Source organism: Colias croceus, chromosome 19 (assembly GCF_905220415.1).
Source record: "Colias croceus chromosome 19, ilColCroc2.1".
In the NCBI taxonomy this organism is placed as follows: domain Eukaryota; kingdom Metazoa; phylum Arthropoda; class Insecta; order Lepidoptera; family Pieridae; genus Colias; species Colias croceus.
This window is the reverse complement of record NC_059555.1, coordinates 782,373-809,156: the sequence shown is the minus strand read 5'-3', so window position 1 is coordinate 809,156 and position 26,784 is coordinate 782,373. Positions and strand designations below refer to the sequence as shown.

Sequence of the window (26,784 nt, the reverse complement as noted above, 5' to 3'; positions counted from 1 at the left end):
ACCAATTGTAAAAAAAGAAATAAAAATACACAAGATATTAAAAAAAAGTTAGAGAGTCGATAACAAAAATGACGTCTTTTGAATATTATTATAAGTTTATATAAGTTATTATTATTTATTATCTACACTGGATGCAGTCATGCATAGCAATATGTCACTCTCCTATGCCGCTTACCGTATGATTCCTAGGACCACGCACGTGAAGTCACGGGTCACGTCTATTGTTAAGTTAAAAATATAAATACCTAATTAACAAATAATCAAACACTTTCATTAACAAGGGTGCAATGAAAGTGCTCCCAAGTGGTCGAGACTAGCGTTGCGTCACGGATCGACTTACTAACTTAAGTTTCAACTTAGGAAGTATTCGGTTACTGTGGTCGCTCACTTTTACTTAACCAAGGCTTTGTGTCTTAAGTTATTGAGATTAATTTGATATTGTTGAAGTATCCAATTAAGTTAGCTGATTACGTACATCGTTGTTTTAATATTATTTCGTTCGTAAGTCAAATACGAGTCGTCTAATGTAAGTGATGATAATTTTAAAGGGTTTAATTTCTCACAGCTGCTCCGCGCGGTTTCACCCCCGTGCTCCACTCCTGTTGGTCGTACCGTGATGATATATACCCTATAGCCTTCCTCGATAAATGAGCTATCTAACACAGAAATAATTTTTCAAATCGGACCGGTAGTTCCCGAGATTAGCGCGTTCAAACAAACAAACTCTTCAGCTTTATAATATTAGTAAAGATTTATTTATAGAGGGTTAATTAATATACATCAAAGTTTAATTAATGTTGAAGAGAGGAACAATACAAAAACTGTTTACTACATAGAATAAATAAAATAAAAAATATAAAAAATAAATATAGTTTGTACATTAATAATAATTGTAGAACATCAAATCATTGGAAAAATATATTCAGTAGTTTTAAACAAACAAAAAATAAAATCTTATCTAGTTATAATATTTGTTTATGTATTCAGATAACATAGGCTGTTGTTCTTTAATTATATTATTGCGTTCTTATTTTAGTTCTGGGAAAGGTTTTTATGTTACGGGTACGTATTGACGTAACATGTTGTAAATAGTTAAACAACAATAGTTAAATGAGATATTATGCTACTTTTTGGAGACCCACGGTATGGGTAAGATATTAAAAATCTTAATTATTTCTATACGATTATTGAATAATTAAAATTAGTTATATATTATGTAGAGCGTAGAGTACCTTTTGCGAAAAGAAATGTGAGATATTAATAATTATAATTTTGGTTTATAAATCCATACTAATATGTATTATAAATGCGAAAGTAACTCTGTCTGTCTGTTACTCAATCACGCCTTAACTACTGAACAAATTTGCATGAAATTTGGTATAGAGATATTTTGATACCCGAGAAAGGACATAGGATAGGTTTTATCCCGGAAATCCCACGGGAACGGGAACTATGCGGGTCTTTCTTTGACTGCGCGGGCGATGCCGCGGGTGGAAAGCTAGTCTGTTTATACACAAAACAGTGCTGAAAACGCCAAAAAATATAAAAAGTAGGTTTTTTACCTTTAAACGATTTATTACAGTATGAACTATATTTAGTAAAACTCTGCCACATAATTAGTTCGCTAATAATAGTTAATTATGGTAATAAATGACTAAATACATTGTGGATATACGAAGAATGTCCGTCCGGTTGTTGGCTCCATATTGGGGCTTCGGATTCCTAACATAGCGCTGCAAATTTAGGGTTGTCACTTGGCACTTTTTATTTTTTTATCGAGTTAAAATTAGTTATCTTTTTCGGTTCTATAGTGGCCGTCTATGAAATATTTCTCTTTAATTAAACACATGTTTTTAGGTCTTATTTTAACTTTAATATTGTTAATGCACGAAAAATAAAACTGGCTTTAAATTTAAGTAATACATATTAGTATGTAATTACCTTATTTAACTTCTATTTTATGGTGTCCTAAAATAAATTTTATACCTATTATATCTGAAGTTTACAATATAAATAATAGAAATACGCAAAATCCATTTCATCTCGCAAACATTTTCATTAAAAAAAACAATTGATGTTGAAAAAAACCTTGTTTTTTATTGCTGAAAAAATATTATACGTAGCAGCCCTAATCATATGATCTATCAGGCGACCTAAATCCGATCAAGGCTAGTACAGTGTTAAAATACTTTCAAACTGTAGGCTGAGAAATTAGTGACATCCATGTATATTATGTATGTATGTTATAATAAACATCCGCTACGAAAACATACAATATAACAAGTTATGTGTAAATGACGCATAAGTAAGTAATTCTTACATAAATGTTAATCCCTCTGTTGTAATTGTGTGATAAATTAAAATAGTACTGAGTTCTTGGTCATGAATGAGCAACATGTTTTGTAATCTAGATTCTAGACCATAACTTATATTTTAAAGCTGAAGAGTTTGTTTGCATGCTTGAATGCGCTAATCTCAGGAACCAAAGGCTCGATTTGAAATTGTTCACTGTGTGATAGTCCATTTGTCGAGGAAAGCTTTAGTCTGTAGCGCTATAGGTAAGACCAGGAGGAGCGGAGCAATGCGGGTAAAACCGCGGGGTGCAGCTAGTACTAGATAGATATTTTGCTACATATTCATCAATTGCCTTTTATTTTAACAGAAAAATAATAATAATATCAAGAATCTGAAAAACCTACCTACCTACCGTATCTAAACTTTATATAACTAAACACAAAACTCCAATCAAAACCTGCTCAGTATTTTGCGATATCTCGAATTATTGAGAAGCGTAATAAACTAGCAATTAGATCTAGATTTTGAAAAAACTAATCTGTAGACACTTTCGTTTGACCTGGATCAATCACGCACACACCTACAAGATAATTTCGTCTCTATTCCCTAGCAATAAGAGCTATTTTGTTCATTAAGATTAGTTTTAAGTAAGACAAGGACAGAGATACTCGCGATATCCCTTTTGCTTGAGAAATTTCAAATCCGAATTAATGTAATTGTAATAATAGTGAATTAAGTTTGTTTTTTGTGGTTTTTTTTTGTTTGATTACGAGAGTTTATATTAAGTAAGAAAATAAATCAAGGTAAAAAGCGTCAGGAAATGCTAAATGTATTCGCCAAAAGAGAAGATCAAGGCTTTTTAACAGGTTTAAATTTTAAATCTTGATTTTATCAGTATGCGCATTGCCCGTCGATTAAAATTTTTTTGCTCATAATATAGTCAGATGGATTACTGACTGACTTATAGACTAGTTCAAAGAAATTCTTAATTACATATGTCTACATAAGAAAGATCGTGGTTATTGCATATAATTTCTCAATTATTTGTCACAATGAAACAGCTGATCGGATTTTGGTGAATAGAAGTTTTGCGCATAGAAAAATTATAAGGATTAGCACATAGGTATCTGATTACCGAGCTCAAGCTGATATTTAAAGTTCTTTAATATTATTAACTACTAACTAGATATTAATAACAAGCGAAGCAAGATTCAGTAAATAGTATGCTATTATCACGCGATGCTTTCGACCAGTTTTAAATTATTGTAAGGACAGACAGGTAATTGTCTTCCATTTTGTCATTATAATAAATGTTGTTTTCTTGTAAATGTTTATACATGCGACAAATGTCAGGGCAATAAGTGGCATGTATTGGATAATGAACGAAGTTTAAAATGAGGGAACTAATGATTTAATTGCGGTAGAAGAATAGTTACGAAAAAATATTTTTTTTTTGCGGGTAGAAACAAAAATAAACAAAGAATGTTATTTATTTCAATTTTAAGTTTATAAACCCACCTATTATTTGCACAGAAAATAGATTCTATTTGTATTCCATTCACTATATAATTTGTATATAAACTGTATTTACTCAAAAAAACCCATTCAATACAATGAATGGTCTGTAATGTAACCTTCAAAATGACCTTTTATTACAAGAGCAATGAGTAATGCTCGCAAATTTTAGGAAAAGCTGCTGTATTATCTAGGTCATACGGTTTATTTTCTAACCTCAGCGGTTTCACACGTACCTGTGTAAAGAAATGTATACTAGTGATCTGATCTGGCTTTCTTTGGTTTGAACAATTGATAGAGAAGCAGTATTAATAACCAATAACCATACTTAACATTACATCATAAATGAAAAAGTTTAGAGAAGAAGATCGGTCCGACTCGCGTTTAATAAATGTTTGTCTGTTAGGCTTTTGTAGCTAAACGATAGTGGCCGATGTGGATGCAATTTTGAAAGAAAATGGTTAATAATCCATGGCTACTTTTTAACAAAAACCAACGCCTAAAAGAGTCGAAGTAGGCTTTCTTTTCTTGTTTAATTTACATTAACAGATTGCTTTAATGTTTCCTCTACAAATAACATCGTATAATTAACAACAAAAAATCTCAATGGATTATTAAACAATAATCCAGTGCACAATATGCACAATATGCAAATGGTGTTCAATGAATTGATAATGCAGTTTTCACCAGGCGCATTCCTGCTGTCTGCTTGTTGTTTGCTGCTTTGTTCATTAGTATGACTTTAATGTATTTAAGATACTATAGTATGTTTGTCCATCTGTTCATACGTCGCCAATTTTTGTGTAAACTTGTTAGTATATAACTACTAGCTTACCGCCCGCGGCTTCGCCCGCTTTGTCTAAAACTTAATAAATTATATACTAAAACCTTCCTCTTGAATCACTATCTATTAAAAAAAACGCATCAAAATCCGTTGCGTAGTTTTAAAGATTTAAGTATACAAAGGCAAAAGGGACAGAGAAAGCGATTTGTTGATTTGTTTTATATACTATGTAGTGATGATGAGTGCATTCTACGTATATGAATTTACATTTAAAACATTTTCTCCCCGGGCTTTTCATGAAATAACCATTTTTTATTTATAACAATACAATAAGTTGTAAATCGGGTTTGAATATTATCGTTATTTTTATAGAAACTATACGCCATCATACGTTTTTTACAAAATAAATTTAAATATGTTCCTATTGAAAATAAATAAAAATTTATTGACGTAGAAACGAAAGTAAATTTTAATCTAACTTTCTGACTCAAATTAAAAATGTGAAATTGTATATTTTGAACTTTCCTTTTATCTGTCTATTAAAATTCGTTTAGTAATTCAGATAACCAAATTATAAACGACATAACTAAATCCATACTAATATTATAAATGCGAAAGTAACTCTGTCTGTCTGTTATTCAATCACGCCTAAACTACTGAACCAATTTGTATGAAATTTGGTATGGAGATATTTCGATACCCGAGAAAGGACATAGGCTACCTTTTATTGCGAAATATGTAGGACAGGCGAAGCCGGGGGGGGACCACTAGTAAATAATAAACGCGAAAGTATGTATGTTTATCCTTCTTTCAAGTCGTAACGGAGCGGTTTTATATTATTTTTGAATTTGGATATAGTTAGGATGCTAGAGAGAAAAATAAGGAAGTCAATTTTGTTTGTCCAAGCGAACCCGCGGGCACAAACTAATCTATACTAATATATAAAGCATTCTTTGAAAGCGCTAATCTCAGAAACTACTGGTCTGATTTGAAAAATTCTTTTGGTGTTAGATAGGCTATATATCATCACGCTAAGACCAACAGGAGTGTGTGGAGCACTGCGGTTAAAACCGCAGGGCCATCTTATAGTCACTACATAGTATAAAACAAAGACGCTTTCTCTGTCCCTATGTCCCTTTGTATGCTTAAATCTTTAAAACTACGCAACGGATTTTGATGCGGATTATTTGGTTTTAGACAAAGCGGGCGAAGCCGCGGGCGGTAAGCTAGTATAATATATGAGTATTGATATAATGAAATAAGCACAACACTTTGAAAGTCCGGTTATGAGTCAGAAGTGAGATCAGAGACTTTACAATATCATATCCTTGTGGCATTGACATTACCTTATTCTATTTGCAATAAGGTTGAAATTATATAATCAATTCTGTAAGCGTGGGAGGCTTTGACTGACCGGTAGACATGTTAGGTGTTCCCGTCCGATTAGGGCCCTTCTGGCCTCCTCCACTCAAGCGACAGCTCAAGCCGAGGTTCGTGGTCCCCGTCAAGGGGGGACGCCCTTGTGCATGTCGCTACCAGGGTGAACCTTCAGTTCACCCCCGCGTCCGCGTTAAAATGTAGTAGCCCTTCTGGCTAACATTGAGAAACACCATACAAAAAAAAAAAAAAATGTTAGGTGTTACCTACATGAACATTATTTATTTTTATTTATTTACTAGCGGTCCGCCCCGGCTTCGCCCTTGGTACATATTTACGTTTTCTCTACATAAGAACCATCCTCGTACTTCAAGGAATATAATAAAAAAAGAATTAACGAAATCGGTTAAGCCGTTCTTAAGTTATGCGCTTACCAACACATTTTGGGATTCATGTTTATATTTGCAATAAGGTTGAAATTATATAAACAATTCTATTAGCGTGGGAGGCTTTGGTTGACCGGTAGACATGTTAGGTGTTACCTACATGAACATTATTTAATTTTATTATTTTTATTTATTTATTTATTTTTCGTCAAAACTTACTTATTGACTTAGATTCTAGAGAAATATTCACCTTAGAGAAATATCGTAAAAGTTATCATATTTGATCGATAAACTGTGTAATGCCGTAAGAGATGAATATCACAATGTGTTAACAATGTTAATTTATCCTTATTATAATGTACTAGCTTTCCGCCTGCGGCTTCGCCCGCGTTTTCAAAGAAAAACCCGCATAGTTCCCGTTCCCGTGGGAATTCCGGGATAAAACCTAGCCTATGTTACTCGTGGATAATGTAGCTTTCGAAAAGTGAAAGAATTTTTAAAATCGGTCCAGTAGTTTATGAGCCTATTGATTACAATCAAACAAACAAACAAACAAAGTTTTCCTCTTCATAATATTAGTGTAGATAGGCAAAGGTATTAATTATTAAAGTATCAAAACTTTGGAAACAACGTTTAATTCATGTAACGATATATAATATGAGGTACTAAAGGGGCATTGAATACATAGCGTATAATATATGTGGGGATGGTGTAAATGAAAAGCCAAATTCGCCCAATCGATTTATTTCCCAGACACCGGTTACATATCAAAAATACATTTCAACAACCTCCATTACATCGTACCCCAAAAACACACAGTCAAGTCATAGACAACATAGATCGTTTTACAGTCTACAGATAACATATCCACAGATTAAATAATAGAAAAGCACAGACTAAAAATAAAAGTAGTTATGAAATACAATCTTAATTATTTATCCTATTCCCACACGGTCATCCTGCAGAATCATCTGTCCCAGATGAGTCAACAGTCGTAGATGATCAATATGGTAAGGAGACAATGGTAAATCACCTTTATCTATTACATGTAGAAATCCTTCCTTCTTTCCTCTTTTATTTGAATTAAGTATACATTCCACGCAATTATCAATGTTTGTTTTAATCTTTTCTTTTAAATTCTCCATATAATAATTTCTATTTATTAATTCCTCAGTCTTAACACAACCAAAATGTCCGTTTTCATGATGTTTTCTTATAATTTCATTTTGCATTTTCTTAGGTACAACCATTAATTTATTTCCATCCTTAATCTTCCATAACATTCCATTCTTCTTTTTTGCAAGCACAATTGGACTAGCATAATCAGACTTACTTGTTTTTATTATTCCTTCATCAAGCCATTCTTTAATCTGTTTGTCAACAATGTTAAGCTCCAAAGGTGACAATCGTCGTGGATTCTGATAAACTGGTACATCATCGGTTAATAATATTTTAAGTTTTACATTTGATGCTTTAGTACATCTTTTGGGGTTATATTCTTTTATAATATTCTGTATTTTATTCTTATATTCTTTGTTTTCAATATTTGTGATATCTTCATTTTCATTCTCTAGCATTGTAAGGTGTAATATTCTTGTTGCAGTGATAGTTCCAGATTTAAAATTGATTTCTACTTCTTTCAGTACAGGATTTCCTAATATAATGTTGACAGGGATAGCGCCATCATCAACAACATAAAATAAAGTTTCAAAATAACAATCATCAATTTCAATTTTTGCTGTGAAAGATCCTTTTGTATAAATTTCCTTTTCAGCTATTCCAGTTAAAGTTTCTGTTGTTCCTGAACTATAAGATAACAATTTTTCACCTTGAATCTTCCTAAAATAAGACATAATTATTAAATTAGCATCGCTTCCGGTATCAATCAGGGCTTCTACATCAATATTATTTATTTTCAGCTTCTTGAAAGGTCTCACATCAATATTATTTTTAGTTGACATAATTTCCAAACTCTTTTTTATACTTTTAGAACATTCAGTTGATTTATGGCCAAACAAGTTGCATTTAAAACATTTAATGCCTTTAGTACAATTAGGCGACTCATGATCTAAATCTCCACAATTGAAACATCTCTTTACTCGTAGTGTTTTTTGAATTTTCATGCCAATGGACTTTGATACTGAATTACTTTGAATCTTATTAGGTGAATATGATTTTTTCTTAATTTCTGAATAAATGTCTAATTTCTTTCTGAATTCTTTAATGTTACAAGCGCCATATAAAATATTTTTGTTGGACTCACTGTCTTTAATACCGTCGATGACATATTCCATCAGGGCTTCATCTTCAACATTCCCAAGTACTGCAAGTTCCTTCATATGTAAAAAATATTGCTGATGAGTCTCATTCATCTTCATCCGGCGAGTTGAAAGTCTCTTGTGAACAGTTGCACTGTTCAACTTCTTACCAAATTCCTCACGGAGCTCAGACTTAAGTGTATCCCACGTGGTGGTCCCACTTAGTGAACGTAAAAATAGCTTGGCGGTTCCCGCGAGAAGCCGCTTCGAAAATATGAGTTTTTCTATTTCGCCCCATTGCATTAAAGAGGAAATATCTTCAAAATCTTTTACGAATGTTTCGATGCCATAGGCATCATCACCCGAAAATGGCGTCATTGATTTCTCTAAGTCATTGAAGGAAATACGCGGCGATGGTTCACCACAATCATCATCATCTTTTACTCGTTTCGGCGGCATGTTGAATAATGTAAATAAAAAGTTTTATAGTCTTCAAGTCGTAATCGTATAATCATAAGCTTCTTTAAATCTTAGTCTTCGTTCGTAATTCGTAAATTCTTAATCAGGTTAAATCACCGGCATCATAGTCTTCGTCTGTTTTTTCTTTATTCCACCATCCCTTATCCCGGACGAGCCCCCAAATTATGTGGGGATGGTGTAAATGAAAAGCCAAATTCGCCCAATCGATTTATTTCCCAGACACCGGTTACATATCAAAAATACATTTCAACAACCTCCATTACATCGTACCCCAAAAACACACAGTCAAGTCATAGACAACATAGATCGTTTTACAGTCTACAGATAACATATCCACAGATTAAATAATAGAAAAGCACAGACTAAAAATAAAAGTAGTTATGAAATACAATCTTAATTATTTATCCTATTCCCACATATATTTAATATTTATAACCAAAAAGTGACTAACCACTGCAGAAATGACGTAAGTGAGCACAAAAAAGGATTTAAAATTCATCGCATGATGTGTTGATATTTGTATCCGTGCAAAATCGTGCTAAATTATTATTTACAACCGGTATTTGTTTGTAGCATAAACTCAAAACTACCTATTTTATATAATTATAATACTCTCAATGTGGAGATAATTTAAGACCCTATAGATTTTCGCTTTAAGCGCGTTGATATCTCTTCTAAAGATCTCAGATTGAAATTCTTACGACCCAAATATTATTTGTCTCATAGCTCTCTTTTCAACACATCTATACAAATATTATAAAGCTGAAGAGTTTGTTTGCTTGTTTGAACGCGCTAATCTCAGGTCTGATTTGAAAATTTCTTTCGGTGTTAGATAGCCCATTTATCGAGGAAGGCTTAGAAAAAGGCTAGGCATAGGCTATAAATCATGAGCGGAGCAATGCGGGTGAAAACGCAGGGAACAGCTAGTTAGGTATATAGTATATTATACAACTTTAGAATATTATACGTGCATAACCTTATTTTTAATATAAAAACGGCATTTCTCGTTAATTACGGCTCATTAAATATAATGCAACGTACACGACGATTAACCTTATTCCCAGCAGTAATTGAGTTCATTATTCAAGTACATGACATGTACATACTCGTATAATTATTGTGTGACATTTCTTCATAATAAAGTACCTAGATAATATTACTGACCGATTACAATGAAATTGTAACTTGGATTAACACATAGGATAGGTTTTATCCCGGAAATCCTACGGGAACGGGAACTATTTGTGCTTTTCTTTGAAAACGCGGGCGAAGCCGCGGGCGGAAATCTAGTATAATTATAAATCGGACTAACCTGAATTACAAAAATGTAAGGCCAATCGTTTGACCTTAGCAATAGTTTTTATGCACAATCACAAGGCGAATCATCTTTGCTGCTGACATTTATTAATTCCTGACATAATAACAAATTTCATCTAAATAAATATATTAATTAATATATCGATGTAAAATATTAATGTAGTTACAAAGATAGTGTATGTATGGTTTTATTTGTATTTCGTGTTTAATATAGGACTGTGTACTGTGTAGGTAGGGACTAGGGACCCAGGTTTACAGACATATGCATTTCAAATGTCTATATAGGAAATGGTTGTTATTAAAATAATATGAAAGGAAATGAGATACTCAGCATAAGTGTGCAATTATTAAAAAAAAATATTAGATATACCTACATATATGTTTTCAATTTGTTGCTTAGTCTTTCTGGTTACTCTAAATGGCTCGACCAATTTTAGTTGCACTTACGATGTCATGTAACTTTGGAATAAGATAACTTATATCGGCTAGTTTATTACAAAATATATGGACTTTTGTCGTCACTGTTTATTTTTCTCTTATAATTCAGGTACCTTTAATAGAAACAATATATCAAATTAATTAAAAAGCCATATCCATTTCATAAATAACAAATTCGCATTAATTTGTAGTGATACTTAACGTGAATATATTACTTAGCTAAGTGAAACAGCACAACTTAGATTAGCATAGCTTAAGTCGTTGGCATTCGCGAGATCAAGTTCATTTTCCAGTTAATTTCAAGAAATCCAAGCGACGGATGTGGGCGTTTTGAGCTTTGCCGTTTTCTACATAATTGCTATTACGTTTTTTACTGGATTTTCATTTGGTGGTAGATATCGCACGCTGAGAACGAAAGTGACCTAATTCAAAATTTTGCAAAAATGAGTTATACTCATAAAATGACTCAAAATAAGGTATTCTATCATTTAATAAATCAAAAACTATCCTATGTCACCTAGAAAGAGAAAAACACGTATGTTGCGTCTCTTTATAATTTGCGTATTTTATACGTCCCTCCGCTAAAATAGTGACCGTTTTAGTATTATGTCGGCACAGTGATTACATTTCTTAGTTTTAAAGTGATTCAATCCTGATTGCGGCGTTTTTTTACCGAAAGGTAAGTAAATATTTTGTCAATGTTCTAATCTTAAAAAGACCGTTTTTCGTATTAGGTCACTTTCTTACTAAAATGCAGTTTTTGAATTGTGACATAAATCATATTATGTCATTTTTGTATTATCAACTATTCTAAAGGTAACGACTTATTTCACGTTATGCCTGTACTTTATTAAATGCTTTCTTTGTGTAAGTGTATTATGTATAATTAGGCCGTTTTAATAATATTTTGATAAGTTAATTTTATGGCGTATTAAAGTTTATGTCGTTGTTTCAATAATAATTTGTTTAAATATTTATGTTTAGGTCATTATATGAAGAGATTAAAGATGATTTTATAATATTACAAATGGTTCAAGAAAATGAAAAAGAAAACGCAAAATTCATACCCAAAAAGTTATCATGAAATACAAGAGTTTCCTCGCTGAGTGATCATCATCATCTGAGGCTCTACAGCTGCTAGTGGGCCTTGGCCTGGTCCAGTATTTTCTTCCAGATCTCTCGGTCCTTTGTCTGAGTTCTCCAGCTTTTCACACCAATCGTTCGATTCCATCCAACCATCGGAGTTTTGGCCCATCTGGTTTTCCATAGAGAAGACGCAGAGGTGCCTTGTTGTCGTCCATAGTTCCATACGTGCCTCGTGTCCGGCCCAGCGTAAACGGCTTAGTTTTATGGTCTTTATGACATTCGGCTCCTCGTACATTTCATAAAGCTCATGGTAATACCGCGTTCTCCAATGTCTATTTTCCAGCACAGCACCGAAAATCCGTCTAAGGATTTTTCGCTCGAACACCAGCAGGCAATCCTCATTTTTTTGCTCAGGACCCAACTTTCGGACCCGTATGTTCTTAGTAGGGTCTTTTATAGCAGTACCTTTATGTTTCGGGATAGCAGTTTCGAACGAAAATATCTTAGAAGGCCGAAGCAGCCATAATTCGTTTACATATTTCTGCAGATATTTCGTTCTGGTTTGTTATTAATGCCAGGTACACAAAGTCACGTACAGCCACGAATGCCTTGTCGCCGATGACAATATCCTACCAAGTTTCGTAAGTAGCTTTCAGGTATTCTGTTTTGGCAGTGTTGACTTGTAGACCGGGCTTTTGGGCAGTTCGTTCTATAGCAAGATATGCGTTAACAGCAGTAGAGGATCACTGCTGGTAGCATCCTCGCGATCCAGGTCTATGTCATCCGCGTATCCCAGTATTTGTATCTATTCGAAAAATAGTGCCCGATGTCTCAATTTCTGGAATCTCGGATGCATTTTTCTAAGGCTATGTTAATCAGAAGGCTGGAGAGCGCATCACCCTGCCTAAGGCCTTCCATTGCCCTAAAAGGTTCCAAGATACTGAATGGATCCGAACGACGCTTTGTTATTTTTTTTTAACATCATTGCTGTAAGTAACACCAATTGTGGTGGAATGCCGATCTCAGTCAACGCTTGGTACAGGAAATTTCGGTGAACATTGTTGTATGCAGCCTTGAAATCCACGAAAATAATATGACATTGAACACAAGTGTTTTTTTCAAGAATCTGTCGCAAGGCGAAAATCTGATCAGTAGTCGACCGGTTAGGGCCCCAAGCGCACTGGTAGTCGCCTAGTTTGTCTTCTGTGTATGGAGATATTCTATTGAAAAGGACATAAGCGAAGATTTTATATGCCGTGTTTAAAAGAGATAAACCGTGATAATTCTGCAATCAAATATGTCACCTTTCTTGTGCAGTACACGCTGCTGTATATACCCTATATTACAGCGGTGTTCCTCTCATCGGGCGTATTAGATTATATTAGAAAAATTTAACTTTAATTTTTCTTATGTCACTGTGGCAACCCTGTACTTAGTCTGTGATTCTTGTACCTATGCAATGTGTAAAGCAATGTCCTTTTAGAAAGAATAAAGAAAATTGTGCTAAATAATCGTTGTTATCATTAAAACCCATAACTTAACAGGGCGTCGTTTCAGACTTCCACACCTGGACTATCAGCTAGTAAAATTTCTCCTTAAAGCAAGTTTCAGCATATTTTAGCAATTCCACAGAGATGTTATCAGTTCCTGGTGGCTTATGATTTTTGAGTTTCCTAATGGCCAATTTAACTTGGTCTATTTGTAGGCAGAGAGATATCTGGGATGTTAGTATAATTTTGTATGGAAGATGATGTTTCAGCAGTTTCTGTGCTATTTAGCAGTTCTTGGAAGTACTAATTCCATCTTTTAATAATATCGTTCTTACTACATATTTAGTAGCTCGCCATCTTTACTTTTACAAGCTGAGGTTCTAGGTTTGAAATCTTTCCTACCTCTATTAGTTTGGATAGAGCTAAGTTTCTCGAGTCCTTCCTTGAGTAAGTTTTTGCAATCTCTTCAAGCTGGTTGACATCAAAACATTTCTTCTTCTTTCTCTTATGTAGTTATTTTTTTTCCTTCGTCGCGCTTTATGCTCTCTCTCGTCTGCAAGTGTAGGTCTGCTGTAACGATAGGTATGCTTCATTCTTTTCGTTAGTAATCTTTTGGCATTCGTCGTAAAACCACTTGTTGCTGCATCGTATCTCATTACCTAGATCTTCACTCGCAGCTGTTAGAAGAATTTGACTTAGTACTTCAATTAAATTAAACAAAAAAACAAAAAAACTAAACTAATAATACCAATATTAGAGTTTTTTGCCCCATACGTATTAAGTAAATAGTAAAAATAAGTCTTGAAACAAACAATAAATATAATTTCTTAGTTAACATTTGGTTTCATTAGACTACTTCTCATTAATATTTTAATACTAAGTTGACATAATTCAGGTTACGTCCAAATGCATGCATAGTAAAAAAATACTAAAGTGACTCATTCCCAAACTAGTCAAAGACGATTTACAAGTTTTCAGTACTAAAGTGACGCAATATCTAATGGTAATTTTTAAAAAAAGATAAAAAATATTTAAATTTAATTTTATTTATTTTTTATGGGTTGTATGTTTGGACAATATCCTCTAAAATGATATCAGACTTTAATATCCTATATGACTTAGCATGCGAACAAATTATGATATGATTTGTAAATAGTTCTGTAAATTACGAACACTTTATTGATGATTCCCAAAAAACAAGAATTTCGTTTTAGGTCACTTTCATTCTCAGCGTGCGATATCATGATTCATTCATTGCTTTGGATTAGGTATACATAGTTTTTAACCGACTTCAAAAAAAGGAGGAGGTTATCAATTCGGCCGGTATGTTTTTTTTTATGTATGTACACCGATTACTCCGAGGTTTCTGAACCGATTTACGTGATTCTTTTTTTGTTCGATGTGGGATGGTTTCGAATTGGTCCCATAAAAATTTTATTCGGATTTCGGATAGGCCCAGTAGTTTTTATTTTATGAGCATTTTTGTCTGTATTTGTAAATGTAGCAAGTGCAAGTTTGAAGTCGGTTGTTTTTAACGCAGTTATTGACCAAATGATTAACAATGTACTTGTTTACTAGTTTTGACGAAATATACCTACGTCATGTTCTACAAAAGCATAACTAATACAGTAGATTCAAAGTGGTTTTTATGTTTCATTTCTTGATTAATTTCTTATAAATAAATTTCAATATTAATTTAATCAACACATTAAATAGAAAGTAGGTAAGTAAATATGTACATATTTATTCCAAAATGCAAAATCATTTTAGAAAATAATTTTTTAAACCTTACAGAGACACGTATCATTGATCACTATTATTATGTGATATTATTTATAAAAAACTTAACTCAAAGCTCATCGGATATTCGTGGTCACGTATAAAATCGTATCGTGTAGGTAATCGTGTCGTCACGTCGTGAGATACTTTGTGACGTCATCGCACCGGAAACGGCTTTTTGTGAAATAGCCTTTTATCTACCATAAAACATGATGGACCTTTTATGACTTATTGTACTCTGTTACTCGGCTAAATTCTCAATAAACTATGTGTTCTATGTCTATACTATATAATTTATCTACGCTAGCTGTGTCCCACGGTTTTACCCCCATTGCTCGATCGAGTGATGTATCTAAGAATAATAAAAAATTCTCAATCGGAACAGCAGCTCTTGAGATTACCGCGCTCCAGCAAGCAAACAAACAAACAGATCCTTCAGTGTCATATATATTAGTATAGATGATATCTATATTATTATCTATAGATATTACTCGCTGCTCTTTGTATTCAGCTATGTTGAGTGTAACTAACACTCTATTTTTTTTTAAATATAAAGACATAATATCTAAAAAGCCATAACCATTAAATCAGTTGACGCGTATGTTTAGTTTTAAAATCTAGGAAGCTAAGTAAACATTAATAACAACACTTTTCTCACGAATAACCTAACTTTTAAGTCGGTTAAGTATTCGGTTTGGGAAACATTTCCTGTTTAAAACAATGACTCGAACAAAGACGATATTATCATAACATCAGTATGGTTATCTGATTATAGATATTTCCTGTTTCCAGTCAATTCTTTTGAGATGAATGTAATTGAAAGTTTACTCTGAATCTACGGGATATTAAAGTTTTTTTCGGTATACATACATAATATCTATACTTAAATTATAAAGCTGAAGAGTTTGTTTGATCGCGCTAATCTCAGAAACTACTGGTCCGATTTGAAAAATTCTTTCGGTGCTAGATAGATAGCCCATTTATCGAGGAAGGATATAGGTAGGAGGAAGGTATATTATCATCACTCTAAGATCAATATGAACGGATTACGGAGCACCGCGGGGCACAGCTAGTACATAACTGTAAATATGAGAAAAAGGCATTGCATGATTGCAAAGCGACGAAGTGATTCATTAAAATTTAAAGTAAAATAATAATAGTGTTTCATAAGACATAAGTAAATATAGCATTAAAACAGATTCCAATTTATTGTCGTGGAAAAACAGTTTATTCTTTCCCATGTCCAGCAATATTGCATATTTTTCCACTATCAATAATCACAACCAATTTTATTTACCCGGTTAAGAACAACTCATAATGTTTAATGCAATTAACGTCGATAAATCTTGTCCAATAAATAGGAAATTATGCAAATATTGTAGATTTATGTTAATTTGATTTCTAACGTTGGCATTTTGATTGCAGGGGCCTTAGACAAACGTACGTAACGCCATGGAATAGAAACTGCTAACGCTAATTATTGACATAAGCTCATGACATTTTGGTAATGGTTCGATCACACTACCAACGACGCAGACGACCACGACCAAAGTTCCAATCTTGCCGAAATTTGTTCAAAATCAATATTAAAATCTCCCGTCATTCTGGTACTCAGGAATAAAAAAATTCGAGGTCAATTAATAAAAAGAAATAGGGTTTTTTTGCGATTTTCGCCGAGACGGTAAGTTTATCATACAATCACCTGAACCAAAATTGTATATAATCTAATTATCTATAAAAAAGGTTAAATACATTTTTTTCTAGGAACCACCGTTTCTATGAAAAACCTGTTTGTTTATCATTTTTTTTTCCAAATTTTTTTTTCCAAACACCAATACGACAGGAAATTCTTAAATTTCATTTTTAATTGTGTTTTGCACAATTTTATTTAATTGCGACTGGATGAAAATTTTGTTGGTGGTCGTCGTTGTCGTTGGTAGGGTGACCGAATCCTTATGCAAAACATCATACGCTTATGTCAATTTCTATCGATAGCGTATTCTATTCCTTGGCGTTTTGCCGTTTGGCTAAGGCCCCAGGGGCCTTAGACAAACGTACGTAACGCCATGGAATAGAAACTGCTAACGCTAATTATTGACATAAGCTCATGACATTTTGGTAATGGTTCGATCACACTACCAACGACGCAGACGACCACGACCAAAGTTCCAATCTTGCCGAAATTTGTTCAAAATCAATATTAAAATCTCCCGTCATTCTGGTACTCGGAAATAAAAAATTTCGAGGTCAATTAATAAAAAAAATAGGGTTTTTTGCGATTTTCGCCGAGATGGTAAGTTTATCATACAATCACCTGAACCAAAATTGTAGATCATCTAATTATCTATAAAAAAGGTTAAATACATTTTTTTCTAGGAGCCACCGTTTCTATGAAAAACCTGTTTGTTTATCCATTGATCTCAAAAATTTTTTTTCCAAACACCAATACGATAGGAAATTCTTAAATTTCATTTTTAATTGTGATTTGCACAATTTTATTTAATTGCGACTGGATGAAAATTTTGTTCGTGGTCGTCGTTGTCGTTGGTAGGGTGACCGAATCCTTATGCAAAACATCATACGCTTATGTCAATTTCTATCGATAGCGTATTCTATTCCTTGGCGTTTTGCCGTTTGGCTAAGGCCCCTGGTAATGACCGTAATGCAAGAAGAGACTGGTGACGGTAGAGTATAGAGTTCTCTTCACAAATTTTGTAAATGGCGGCTACACGGAGATAATATAGTAAGAGAAAAATAATAGTTGCGTGCGTGTGCCGCGACATTAACGAGTGACGCAATCCGTCATTTTATGAATAGCCGTTTCGTAGTGAAAAGTATAACAGATAATAAATTTAGATCAAGTTTATTATTTGGTAATCTTTTGATGTCTTGCAAAATTAAATCTATATTTACCAGGAAACCTTAATATTAAGGTTATGTCTGACCACGAAATACTGGCCCCTGCCTCTATACATTGGATCTCATCAATCCTTATATATATTGGCATTCTCGGTATGCAGGCACTCTAAAGAAAGAGAGAAAGAAATAAAAATATAAATGTTTCTTTATGTGTCAGTCGATCTTTTAATTAAATCGAATTTGCAATGAAGTTTTCAATCTATATATTCCCCTATTTTTAATACAGCTTTTCCCAAACGTACATACTTAGAAGGTGACCGCCTCCTCGATAGAGTGGTTGACGCATGAGCGTAACACCGAGGGAACTTGGGTTCGATTCCCGGTGAAGACGAAGAAAAAAAAGTCTTGGTCTGGTAGGACACAGAAGGCTGATCACCTACTTGTCCCTAAAGAAAATCGATCAGTGAAACAGATGTATAATGCATCTGCCCCTTACCCCACTAGGGGCCATGGTACTTCACTTAGAAGGTACTTCCAAATTCATAAACTATAACATATAACCATGGGACCCCATTGCCCCACACACGCCTTTATATAAAACACGTAACAATACATATTGCATGTAAATGTAACTTCCTTGTGTAACTGTTACAGTGGCCTTATTTATCTTGCGTGTGCGAAAAGGGTTTGCTGGCTAATGAGACATTAGAATAGCCAACTTTTGTCGGATAGGATTATATTGAGTGTTGTACTTTTTGTTACATTTGCAAGGTACTATATGTACCTACAACGTTTTATATTGTGTCTCTGTTTTTATTTTGTTACATACATATTTTATTTAAAATTATAATATTTATGTATGTTTATCAGCCATCTGGTTTCCATAACACAAGCGAAAGCTTAGTATGGGATCAGATCGTGCCGTGTGTGTGTAAATTGTCCTGAAATATTTATTATTTTGGTATGTTTGATATTAAATTTTAGGTACATACCTACCTATACCTAGGTAGGACTAAAATTATTATTGAAGGTGATTCTTTTATTTGTTTAGACTTTTGTGCAATGTAATACCTTATTAAAAACTACTTTAACCATTTGTACAATTCTTTCAACTATAGAAAACTATTCTCTTGAATGATGACGAAGTTTCTATTTCAAGCAAACCTGGGTGAAGCTGGAGTGGGCGGCTAGTATATAGGTATATAAATTGCGTCATGTTACAACCATGGGTTTGGCATTCCCAGGGGTAACAAAGCCCTTTAAAAGTCAATTAGTGTTGTATTGTTATAAGCTTAGAATAATGTTAGTTTTAGATACTTATATAAAATGAAATCCTAAAAATAGAAATGAAAATAAATATCTTTAAATATAGACCATAATTAGGGCCATTAATTGCTGCTAATTAGACCATCAAACACAATAAATATAAATAATAAATGGTCCATTACCAGCCTTTACTATGCATTTAAAACTATTTAGGTATAATTTAATTTCATAATTAATATGAAACACATAATATGGCGTTAAAATAACTGCAGAAATTCATATTATAATTAATGTAACCAATAATTTTGTTGATTGTTAGAAGAAGAAGAAAGAAAGAAAGAAAAGACAGAAAAGTTAGAAAAGTTAATAAAATTAATAAATGAAAAATTTACCAAAATTTCATCATTTATACCTCACAAAATATCTGCGGGTATAAAATTAAATATTAATTACTTCTTAGGTAACAGAATACGCTTCCAACTGCGTTAAACCACCCAATTGCATTAACCCAGCATGTTACGTTAAAACCAGTGAATTAGACAAAAAACATATGGAGCCAATTACGTATAGGAAATTTCATAACACATCAATGAATTCCCACGAATAATAATTGAAGTTATATCGGGAAAATTGAGGAAATGCAATAAGCCATTGTCTTTTTGTGCAGCGTGAAACCCGGCTGTATCTGAACTTTCATCTGTAGAAACTCGTAACAGTTTCATTAATTAATGCTTTTAATATATAAACACTAGCTTTTGCAAGTGACTTCGTCCGCGTGGATATTCCCATTTCCCATCAATGACCTATTATACTAGTAGACGCGGCATACGCCAACATCATTGCACTAAAAAACAGCGTAATTAATACATACCTACTTACTAACGCATTATCACCAATACAGTTGTTCTCTCTTTCACTCTCACGCACGAGACATAATACATGTCTCACTCATGTACTTCGTAATAACAACTGCCGATTAAAATACAAAAAGAACGTCCAGCCACGACGCTGAATGGTGCGTGACTAAGTGAAACTCGGGCACTTACCTGAGTTTTTTCTTGCCAAAATAGAGAGCGGGTAACGTATCTAGCTCTTTTATATATCATAGTTTCCCATGGGATGTTTCACCGCAGTTACTAATTGGTAGACTATAATATCTCTATAGCATCCTAACTATATCAAGATGTAAAAATTATATCTTTATAATATAAAGAATTTACTAAAAATCCAGATGAAAAAATTGGTTGTCTGTAAAGTCGGTTTACTGACGATAGTTGAACGTGACAACGTCCGATTGTGCTTCTTTGTCGTTCGTTCCGCGCTCTCGCTCGCACTTCAAGCCTTACATGGAACGCCTCAGAGCGAGGTAACGCCGCATGAGTCATGTTTTTTCGTGCGTGCAGGCGGCTCTATCGAATTATAAGACGTTGTCACGTCAAAAATGATATGATATAGAAAGAAAGGTGAACTTAAATTAAAGATAGCGAACTGTCTTTTTATTCGTAAAAAACGCGAGTGAAGCCGCAAGGTGAAGCTAGTCGCATTCATATGCTATATAGAGCTTTGCAAATAAAGAAAAACTTTAAGAATCCCTAGGACTATTGTGTCTTCTTGACTCTTGAATTATTCAACAAAAGAAAGAGTGTGACAAATTAATAAAGAGGTACCCCGGCCCCCGATTTTCTCCGGTGTCGTCATCAATTATATTTCAATCGATTTACACTAAATGTATAATTTATATACTAAATCTGTAATGTAAATTATTATACCTATTCGTGAAAACTGTCTGAAAATCAGTTCAGTAGTGCCTTCAAACAAACATTTTTGTTCGGACTTTCTTTCCTGCCCCGTAGTCAGTCAGAAATAATTGCGTATTCTACAGATGAAAGAATTTAGAAACGATAAACTATTTTTATGCTTATTCATTCGTATACAAATAAAAAACAATTAAATTAATATAAAAAACGACGTGTGGCACTCGGGGACTGCCGCGGTAAAGCTATTGCATGCTATGCCTTCAAGCCACACCTCCGCCCGTTGGAGTGGGGAGCGTGAGGTTTTTTCGTTACAGAATTTCTCGATTCGGTCCCCGCGCTCAAGGCAAAATAATTTCTTTATAATATGTAGATACATATTATAAAGAATTATATCATATTATATATCAGATCGTGCCGTGTGTGAAAATTGTCCCGAAATATTTATTTATTTATATAACCTTAGATAGAACATATAGATGTGGAAATTAAATACATAGTAATATTTAATCCTTTTACGGTCTCATCCTTTTAACTTCGTCCTGGGTTCATGTCTCCTTTGACCAGGATTGAACCCAACGTCATTATAGACCTTAGCAAGGATTATTGAACAGGGTGTAAGTTAATAAGTTAAATACATGTAAGTGACTTATGAGTGTAAGTTACATGAGTTTATTTAGTTGAACACGCTAATCTCAGGAACTGCGGGTCCGATTGAAACAATCTTTCAGTGTAAGATAGCCCATTTATCGAGGAAGGCTGGTTATATAATATCATCACAAGATAAATAGGAGTAACTAGCTTACCGCCCACGGCTTCGCCCGCGTTGTCAAAAACCTAATATTAATTATATATACTAAAACCTTCCTCTTGAATCACTCTATCTATTAAAAAAACCGCATCAAAATCCGTTGCGTAGTTTTAAAGATTTAAGCATACAAAGGGACATAGGGACAGAGAAAGCGACTTTATTTTATACTAGGTATGTAGGAGTAATGCAGCCGAAGTCGCGGGCGGAAACTAGTACATAATATTTCCTATTTACCACAAAACATAATCGAATCAGTGAAACGTATGGGAACAGCTCCCACTGAACATATCGGATTGTGAAACGAGACAATGGACAGTTTTTACGGAAACGATTGCCCAATGACTGTGCGACCTTAGTTGAGTGTGGGATAAGGCACACGTGGTTAACTATGTTTAGATTTATTGAAATTAAATTAATTTTCGGATTAAAGTACCTACTAGATTCCCCAGCAGACATTGATTTGCCACCTTTTTTCTGTTTTATGTAATATTAATTATAATGTAAGTACTTTGATATACTTGATACAAATGTAATGTTACTTGATCATTATTATAAAGAGTTAAAACAACACTCTCCATAAGAATCTTCATTATGCCTTAGCATAAACGTTAAAATAAGTTAGCCGTATTGGTCAAGCCGTTCTCGAGTTTTGCGCTTCGCATCACATTTGGGGGTTTATAAACTAGCATAGGGTACACGGCTTTTTCGTAAATTAACATAGCCATGATATATCCATCCCGGTAAATAATCGATTCGTCGCGTACGTGACTGTCGCATTTATAATATTGGTAAGGATAGAAGTAAGAGAATATAATCGCGTACGGTGAAACTGTGGAACGATTTGCCACCTGCGGTGTTCCCGAACAACTACGACATTGGGGCCTTCAAGAAAAGAGCGTATTTGTCCATTAAAGGCCGGCAAAGCACCTGTAATGCCTCCTCCACATTACTCGCGAAGTTGAACGAGGTTAGACGAATAGAATAATGTAGAGAGGCACTTCGGCTTACTTCGTCCAACTTTACCTCGCCACGGCCGACTTCCGTTTGTTGTCGGTTTTTGCGCCCGAGTCAAAGGGCACGAAGTAACCTGAAGTTCGTTCTGAATATGAACGTATGGGCTCCTCGCGAAGTTGAACGAGTGTGTAGTGTAGCACCGCGGACTTCAGTCAACTTCGGCCGAGTACTTCGCCGAGGAACTTCGCGAGTAGTGTGGAGGAGGCATACCACTCCTTGTCTTACAAGTGTTTATGGGCGGTGGTGACCACTTAACATCAGGTGGCCCACCTGCTCCTTTGCTTGCTCTGACATAAAAAAAAATGATAATATGAGGTGGGTTTGGTTTCTTAAAGGATAGGTGAAATATTATAAAAAACTGTTACTATACAGGGTGTAATCGTTAAGTGTGCACAAGCGATTATTCCGTAACTATTGCAGATACTAAAAAACTTTAAACTGATATCGAAAGTACTTAACCTAATGAGTAAAATGGCCATAATAAATTTTTAAAAATAAAACGAGAAATATCCAAAAATGTTACATTAAACGCTCCCATACATTTTATTTCCCATACATTTTGTATTCATAGCAGATTTTCAAAGTGATGTCCTCATTGTGCAATACAATGAGGAGCTCTATTTACAGATTCTAAATGAACTTCCCTTCAAATTTGCGAAGTAATTAAAGCAGAAAACCGAAAAAAGAAAGAAAAAGCTAAAATCTTTCATATAAAATGTACTAGGTTGATCCAAAAGTAATGATAATTGGGTATTTCCTGTGCACATAAAAATATAAAATAAATGTTTTTTGCTTGCTCATGTATTCACTAAGTAATCACAAAAAAATCATAACAACAGGCCACGTTTCCAATTATTTACATTAATTTGAATGTGAACCGTGCGTGCCAGAATGTTTCCCGACGAAAAGAAGAAACACAAACATTCGACATGTAGAGGGTAAATTTCTAAATTTTTAATGATATCAGGATAATTTTTTGTCACGTTTTGTGATCATGGACGTTACCCGAGTTCACCATGTTTATGCTGAAACCAAAAAACAATTTGTTCTGGATGCGAGCTTACAAAGTGACGATGAAGAAATTCAAAGTGAAAATCAGTAGGTTAGATTAAAGCGGTAGTTTTTTGAGACGCTGAAGGAATAATTATGGTGGAATATTTTAAAAAAGAAAGAAAGAAAAGAAGAAAGAAAAAACATTTATTTCAAGGACATCAATAAAGAACATCAATACAAAAAAAATAAACATAACTAAACTAAACAAAAAAAAAATAAAGTTACATAAAATTTACACACGAGAAAAAGTAAAAAGGAACATGAGAAAAAATTTAAAATATAAATGAAAAAAAAAAAAAAAGTTTGTAAAACAGTGTCCTTGAAAAAGGGAAGCCAACTCAGCATAATCTATGCTGCAACATTATGCACACACAGAGCTGGTTTTCAGTGGCCCCTAGACATTGTTACGATTAGAGAAACAATATGTGAGTAATATTAAAATACGAAATAAAAATAGAATAATTACAAAATATAATCACGATACATATATAGAAGAGATGGTAGTTATATTAAAAAAAAAATAAAAAAATATATATATATATAAATAAAAAAAAAAAATAAAAATAAAATAATATTAATAATAAATAAATAATAATAAATAAAAATATTAGATATATTTACATACATACTATATTTAAGTGTACATATTGCCACTAAGGTTGGATTTGTTGCATTAGTAATACAATTTTGTATTTTTTCTTAAAATTCTCAACTGTTCTAAGGCTGGGAAGTGGTGGTGGTAAGTTGTTCCAACACTTAGTGGCACTGTATTTGAAACTTCCTCGAAAACTAGCAGAGTGGTGCTTGGGAATAGTGAGTTTAGTTGCAGCTTGTCTAGTTTTATATACTGGATTTTGGTCACCCATCCAGACAAGCTTTTCAAAGAGGTACTGAGGAGTTTCGGACTTAATAATTTGAAAAAGGAACGAGGCAAAGTGGAGCCGTCTACGGTTCTCCATATTCAAACAACAAGCTTTATTGATAAATGGTGTTATATGCTCCCGTGGAGGAATGTTCCAACAGAAACGGGCACATGCATTTTGTACCCGTTGTATTAGCTGCTTCGTACGAGCAAGTATCCGCCTCCCGTATACCACGTCCATGTAGTTAAATTTTGATAATACGAGACTGTCGCACAGCCTAACACGTAGTTCCGGATTTAGGTACTTTCTAATACGGTACAGGATTTTAATGCGATAGAAGCAGTTAGCTGCAGTAACACCGATATATTTTTCAAATCTGAGGTGTTCATCAAAGATTATTCCCAAATTTCGAGCTTCACTAACACGGTCCAGAACTTTACTACCTATACAAACTGGAATAAGATGACATTGAATTGAGTTTACTACTTTCGGTGTGCCTAGAACCATATACTTGGACTTAGTTGGATTAAGAACTAGTGAGTTACGGTTTGACCATTCGAGTATGGAAGCTAAATCTGAGTTTAACTTATTTATCGCAGAATGTGCTTCATTCGGGTGAAATGATATAAATAACTGAACATCGTCAGCATATATATGATATCGGCACGATTTTATTTCTTTTACAATATCAGCAGTATATAATATAAATAAAAGAGGCCCTAAAATAGAGCCTTGAGGAACTCCTTGTGTAACAGGTTTACGCTCTGACATCTTATTACTACCGTCTTCCATTGCTACTGACACCTTCTGTGTACGATTACTCAAATAACTGTTGAACCATTTTATAGTAGAATGACTGAGACCATAGTATGCGAGTTTAGATAATAGTAGTGATGTATTTAAGGTATCAAAAGCTCTCGAATAATCCAAAAGCACAAGGATTGTCCCTTTTCCTTCATCTTGCGCACAAAGAATGTCATCTAGCACATCGGCCACAGCTGTTGTTGTACTTTTGCGTTTTCTGAAGCCAGACTGACGATCCGGTAGGATGTTATTATTTTCAATAAAATTCATCAACTGCTTGTGCGCCAACTTCTCTATTACCTTTGAAAGACACGGTAGTATGCTAATCGGTCTAAGATCTTTGAAATTTTGTGGATTATTAACTTTGGGTATGGGACGCACAAGCGCGTTTCGCCACAAGCTGGGAAATGTATCAGTTGCAAATGATAGATTAATGATATACGTCAGAGTTGATAGCGTCGATGGGATTGTAAGCTTGAACATTTCCAACGAAATATCATCAATTCCAACTGCTTGCGACTTAAGTTCCTGGATAGCATGTAGTACATTGGACTCATTTACAGATGTAAAAGAAAATGTGGCATCTCCGTGTCGATGAAACTCATAATAGGTCAATGCGGACAATGGCAAACTATTCGCTGGAACATCAAGGAAATGATTATTTAAGGAATCAGGATCGCTAAGATGTCCGGGCAACGTAGGCTGTTTCTTACAGTTAATTGTAATGTGTTCCTTCAAATGCTTCCACATATCTTGAGGCTTATTTAGGTTTTTATTTATATATAAATCAAAGTATGATTGTTTTTCGCGTTCTAATGCCAAACTTACATATTTTTTTAATTCAATATAGTATTCTTTATGAGAATCTATTTTGGTTAATCGTGCTCTATTTCGCGCTTCATCACGTAGTTTAAACATCTTCTTGATATTGTAAGTTATCCATGGCGGCTGTTTATCCCTCACACGTATTCGCTTACAGGGAGCATGGAAATCAAACAGTGATGTAATATACGAGGTAAAGGTAATAACTAACTCATCTACATTATAGAGTGCAAGCAATGAAGACCAATTTATTGTTCCCAGAGATTTGATGAACTCATCTTTGTCAATATCTTTTATCGGTCTATATGAGATATATTTAACCAAAGCTTTTTC

At 33.8% G+C, this 26,784-nt stretch overlaps 2 protein-coding genes across 2 annotated transcripts in view; one reads left to right on the top strand and one right to left on the bottom strand.

The window, feature by feature from the left end:
* The window catches only part of LOC123700363 (bicaudal D-related protein homolog), a 101,064-nt gene that overhangs the window by 28,705 nt on the left and 45,575 nt on the right, over positions 1-26,784 (top strand). The gene's annotated exons all lie outside the window — the stretch shown is intronic.
* On the bottom strand, positions 7,639-9,257 carry LOC123700366. Its single transcript, XM_045647561.1, has 2 exons — positions 8,621-9,257; positions 7,639-8,196 (listed from the first exon to the last, which is right to left on the bottom strand). The coding sequence occupies exons 1-2, from the start codon at positions 9,072-9,074 to the stop codon at positions 8,141-8,143; spliced, it is 510 nt and encodes a 169-aa protein (XP_045503517.1). The 5' UTR covers positions 9,075-9,257; the 3' UTR covers positions 7,639-8,140.